This window comes from Microtus ochrogaster, chromosome 7, assembly GCF_000317375.1.
Source record: "Microtus ochrogaster isolate Prairie Vole_2 chromosome 7, MicOch1.0, whole genome shotgun sequence".
Classification (NCBI taxonomy): Eukaryota; Metazoa; Chordata; class Mammalia; order Rodentia; family Cricetidae; genus Microtus; species Microtus ochrogaster.
In genome coordinates, this window is record NC_022014.1 from 81,077,460 (window position 1) to 81,082,535 (window position 5,076).

General features: G+C 50.5%; 1 protein-coding gene across 1 annotated transcript in view; it reads left to right on the forward strand.

The window, feature by feature from the left end:
• The first annotated feature begins 1,382 nt into the window (after nt 1-1,382).
• Pgs1 (phosphatidylglycerophosphate synthase 1) overlaps nt 1,383-5,076 on the forward strand; it is a 37,212-nt gene continuing 33,518 nt past the window's right edge. Inside the window, exon 1 of the mRNA XM_005350809.2 lies at nt 1,383-1,516. Coding sequence (XP_005350866.1) covers nt 1,383-1,516 — 134 coding nt within the window. The remainder of the gene's footprint in view (nt 1,517-5,076) is intronic.

Below are 5,076 nucleotides of genomic sequence, written 5' to 3' on the forward strand. Positions count from 1 at the left end.
ACAATTTCACATGGCAAGCACCTTTTCCCACTGAGCCGTTTTGCTGGCCTCTCCTTTCTAATTTTCTTTTTATTTAAATTTCTGCATGTTCATTTATTTTGTGGGAGCAGCAGGCACACACATGCTACGGAGTGCATGCAGAGATCAGAGAACACACTGTCTGTCAGGTCTCTCTCCTTCAACCAGGTGTGTTCTGATGCTTAAACTCAGGTTCTCAGCCTTGGCAGCAAGAACCTTTATTTATTGAGCCCTCTTACCAGCCCCTGGCGACTTTGAACAGGGTGTCACTTCTGCAGGATATCGTTTTTCAAGGAAGATGTGGTTCTCCAATGTTCTGATGCAGCAGAGGGTATCTAACCAACTCCACTGGGATTTTCCCCACACTTTCAGTACTGTGAAAATGTTGAGATCAATATTCTCGTGGGAATACTTCGGTGGAAGTGAAATTTGGAATGTCAGTGGAAGTGTCACAGCTTTAACGCCACAGCATCTCTGGGGTAAACAGAATTATGATTATGTTTTACAGTGCTTCTAGTTACTAAATCCTGGCCTGTGTGAGCCAGAGAGGGACTCTGTGGCATGTAAGTCTGACAGATGGCAGAGGAGGGTCAAGCTTCAGGGTGCTGAGCCGACACCATCCTGGAGAGATGCCGGTGATTGTGGATACAAGGCAGTGGGTGGCAATCTGATGGTTTTGGGGTGCTGAGCCGTCAAGGCAGGTGATGCAGGGCGCAGGGCTCAGGACAGAAGCTATCTGTCAGGATTCAGGGTGCTGAGCTGTCACCAGCATCCTCCTCCTGGAGCGATGCAGGTGATGCAGGGCGCAGGGCTCAAGACAGCAACTATCAGCCAGGATTCAGGGAGCTTAGATGTCACCAGCATCCTCCCTCTTGGAGCAATGCAGGAGAGTGCAGCGCGCAGGACTCAGGATAGCAACTATCTGTCAGGATTGGGGAGCTTAGCTATCATCAGCATCCTCCCTCCTGGAGCAAGGCAAGTAAGGCAGGGCGCAAGGCGGGAGCTGTCAAATCAGTCAGGTGTCAGGGCGCTGAGCAACCTTCCTCTTGCAGCAAGGCAGATAGAGGAGGGCAGGACGCAGGGCTGCAGCTATCACTCCGACAGGATTCGGAGCACTGCACTGTCACCAGTATCCTCCCTCCTGAAGCAATGCAAGTGAGCTCAGGACCGTGGTCTACGCCGCCTGCCCTCGAGCTCCCTCCCCAGTGCTACACCTCGCCCCAGAAGGCACCCTCTACAGCCCGGCCAGCCCCGGCGGCCGCCGCCGCCTCGGCGCCTGCGCACTGGCTCCGTGCACACGCGCGCTCTCGCGCGCCGCTGTCAATAAAGTTCTCGCGCGCCGGAAGCGGAAGCGGCGGGTCTCCATGGCGGCGCCTGCAGCGGGCCCGGTGTTCTGGAGACGGCTGCTGGGCCTGCTCCCTGGCCGGCCCGGGCTGGCCGCGCTTCTGGGCCGGCTCTCCGACCGCCTGGGCAGGAGCCGGGAGCGCCGGCGCCGGAGGTGAGAGCGCTCGGGGCGAGGTGGGCCCGGCGGGCGGGCAGGCCTCTCGCCGTCTCCCCGCGTGCTGGCGAACCGGCCGCGGCCCCCCGTGGGCGTGCACAGGGCAGGAGCCACCCGGGTCGCTCTCGGGGCTGCAGCGGGGTCCCCGGGGCGAAGGCTGGTGTTCTCTGGCCCTGCGGGGTGACTTGGCGGGAGTGAATCAGCCCTGCGGGGACCGGGTGCGGGCTGCCTTGCACACATCCTGCTCGAGACATTTCTCAATCCTGACTCAGTCAGCACTCAGGCCAGTGAAGAGGAAACTCTCGGAACCCTTTCTACGTGTTTTCAAAGGGCCTTGTTTCTGGAAAAGTACTGAAGTGGGTTGTGTAAACGGGGAAGTAGGTTTTGAAGCAGTTTGTTCGGGCAGTGGTCCTTTAAAGTAAACATTTGCCAAGAACTGGCTCACCTAAAGAGGCCTAATGCTGTTGTTAATATTTAGGGGACAAAAAGTGTGTGTGTGTGTGTGTGTGTGTGTGTGTGTGTGTAAGTAAGTGTAAGTCTCTTGTGTGCAAATGATTAGAGACACTGGCCCCAACGAAAGCTTTGAACCTACTTTATTAGTTGAAATATTCAGCATTTTGATTTTATAAGTGTTTTCTTTTTCTTCTGGTGCTGGGGCTCAAACCCAGAAATTCATACACGCTAGGCAAGTGATCTAACAATGAACCATATCCCTGGCTCTCTCTCTCCTTAAAATAATTAATTTTTTGTGTATGAATGTGTGTGAGAGCGCTCAGGTGGTGGGAGGGGGACGACCTGTGGAAGTTGGTTCTTTACCGTGTGAGTTCAGGTGATTGAACTCAGGTCCTTGGGCTTAACAGCAAGCTCTTAGAGACATAGTCGTTTGTAGCTGGGGCTGGCCTTAAACTGGCTAAGTAACTCAGGCTAGCTTAGCACTTCTGATTCTCCTGCCTCATCCTCTCAAACGCTGGGGTCACAGGTGTGAGCTATAATGGTCCACTGTCTTAGCTTTTGATATCCAAGTTCCATGGGTAAGATCTTGCGGTCTCGCTAGACAGCTACGGAAGCAGTGACTTGTGTTGGTTCTAGATGTGGAGCCTTGATTCTCAGACTAACAGAGGGAGCTTACCAGCCAAAGCCCAAGTTTGCTTCGGAGGAACTTTCAGGTGACAGATTCCAGGCAGAAAGGGAGTCTTGGATGTATACTGATCAGAATGTCTCCTTTGTCCAGATGGAGAGGAGGTGGCCACTCTGTTCTATAACTGAGGCTCAGCGAAAGACCTGGCCATTCTATTGGGTGGTAAAGTCAGGTGATGCTGACATCATGCTATCAGACCACTGCAAGATGTAGTTTAAGGTTTCAGAAGTTGGGCCCAAAAGATGAGGGGTTTAGGAAGCTTTGTTAATTTCCTTTTTGTTTTGAAACATTATTAATTATTGTTGAGCTTTGGTGTTGATCACTGAAGGGTGCTGGGGCATGCTACACAAATAGCCCTACTTCTGCCAGGTATCAAATCCAGGAGATCAAATATACCACTAGGTATCATATCTACCACTGAGCAGTACCCCTAAAGCCATATGTAGCCCAGGTTAGCTTCCAACATGCTTGCTTTGTAGATGAAGATGACTTTGTACTTCTGATCCCTTTGTCTACAGCCTGAGTGCTGGGATTATAGTCACTGTGCCCAGTCTCATGTGCTAGGGGTAATTTCCAGGGCTCCGTGCATGCTAGGCAGATAGACCCTACTTACCAATGAGCTGTACCCCCAGTGCCCTCGAACTCTGAGCACAGTGATTGCAGTCTTGTACTACCATGCCCCCCTGGGGCACTTTCTTTCTCTCTTCCTCCTGTTTTATTTTCTTAGTGAAAAATCTTTACAGTGTATGTATGTGTTTGTCCCAGGAATTGAACATAGGTTGTCAGGTGTGGTGACAGATACTTTTACCTGCTGAGGTAGCTCATTGGCCCCTCTAAAAAACTAAGAAAAAAAAAGAAAAAGAAAAAAGATTTTGCTAGTTTGAGACAGGTTCTCACTAGATATTTGGCTGACTTGGAACTCTGTGTAGATCAGGCTAGCTTCAAACTCATAGAGATCCACCTGTCTCTGCCTCCTGAGTGAGTGCTGGGCTTAAAGGTGTGTACCACCACACTTAGACCAAAGGTTTTATTTTTACTTATGTGTATCTCAGTGTGTGTGTCTGAGTGCAGGTGCCTTTGGAGGCCAGAAAAGGACATTGGATCCCTTTGGTCTAAAGTTACAGGCAGTTAGGATCCCATCTTAAGTCTTAACCATTAAGCTGTCTATCCAACCCATTAATAAATTTCTGAGACAGGATCTCACTACGTAGCCCTGGCTCTCCTAGAACTTCCTTTGTAGATCAGGCTGCCTTTTAAAATTTATATATATATCTGTTTATTTTGAGTCAGGGTTGAATGCAGCCCAGCCTGACTCGGGCTTCTATGTAGTTAAGGGTACCCTTAAACTTAAGGATGGGGACTGCAGGTGCAGTGTGGCAGCGAGGGTAGTCTAAATTGATTTTACAAGATTCACGTTTGTTCTGGACTCCTAGGCTGGCCTTGATCTAGGGATGGCTGAAGATGACCTTGAACACCTGAGTTCTGGGATTGTAGGCAGGTGCCTCCACACTAAGCTCAACTTCCCAACATTTCCGCAGTACACGCCGCTCAGTATTTCTTAGCCAAAAGATTAAGCCTACAGTTAAGTCAGAGGGTGTAGGGTGTGGGGGATTGGCTGGTGGATTTCTCTGAGTCAGAACCAGAACTTGAGTTTCTCTGCCTTGCATTCAGAAGCTCTCTTTACAGTGATAACATTTACGGTGGGGACGAGGATGACTGTGTCCACCAATGAGTGACCCTGCATGGTTTTGTCCCCGCCTCTGCCTAGTTTGGCTTGCAGCTTTTTTTGGTTCTCTGGGGCCTTAGTGTTTGGCATTATTCATGTCAGTTGTGGCCACTCACTCTCAGCTGCTGGCTTTCGATTCTTCTCCTTTGTTCCACTGCGCCTCCCAATTCCTCATTCCCCGAATGGTGTGGTTTCTTGTAATTCTCTGATCACTGATTCATTGATAATAGCTCTGTGTAGTCATGAGCTTAAGTTATTTTAGATTCTGGCTTGCCCGTCTGACTCAGCCATCGGGGGCTTGGTGAATCCTTGTGGCCAGCAGGAGGAACGGTTCTTCACTGCGTGGTTTCCTCTCAGGCTTAGCGGTGCCCATAGAGACTAAAGAACACGAGAGAACCATTTCTTATTAGTGATCCTGAGATACTGTTGCTTTCTCTGAAGCAAGTGCCTGACTCACTGTCATTGGGAGAACTAGACAGTTGATTTATTCCTCGTGTAGATGGGTCATTGCTAGGCTAGTGAGAGAGATAAAGACAGCCCTGCCTTTACAGTGCCCGACCTGTGAGCAGACGTTCCAGGAAAGCGAGGTGGAAGGTCATGGCGGATCCCTGGAGGTGGAAGGCCTCCCTGTGACACAGCACAGAGCTGTTAGCAGTGAAGTGAAGAAGGGGAGTAGGCATTTAAGGGGCAAATGAT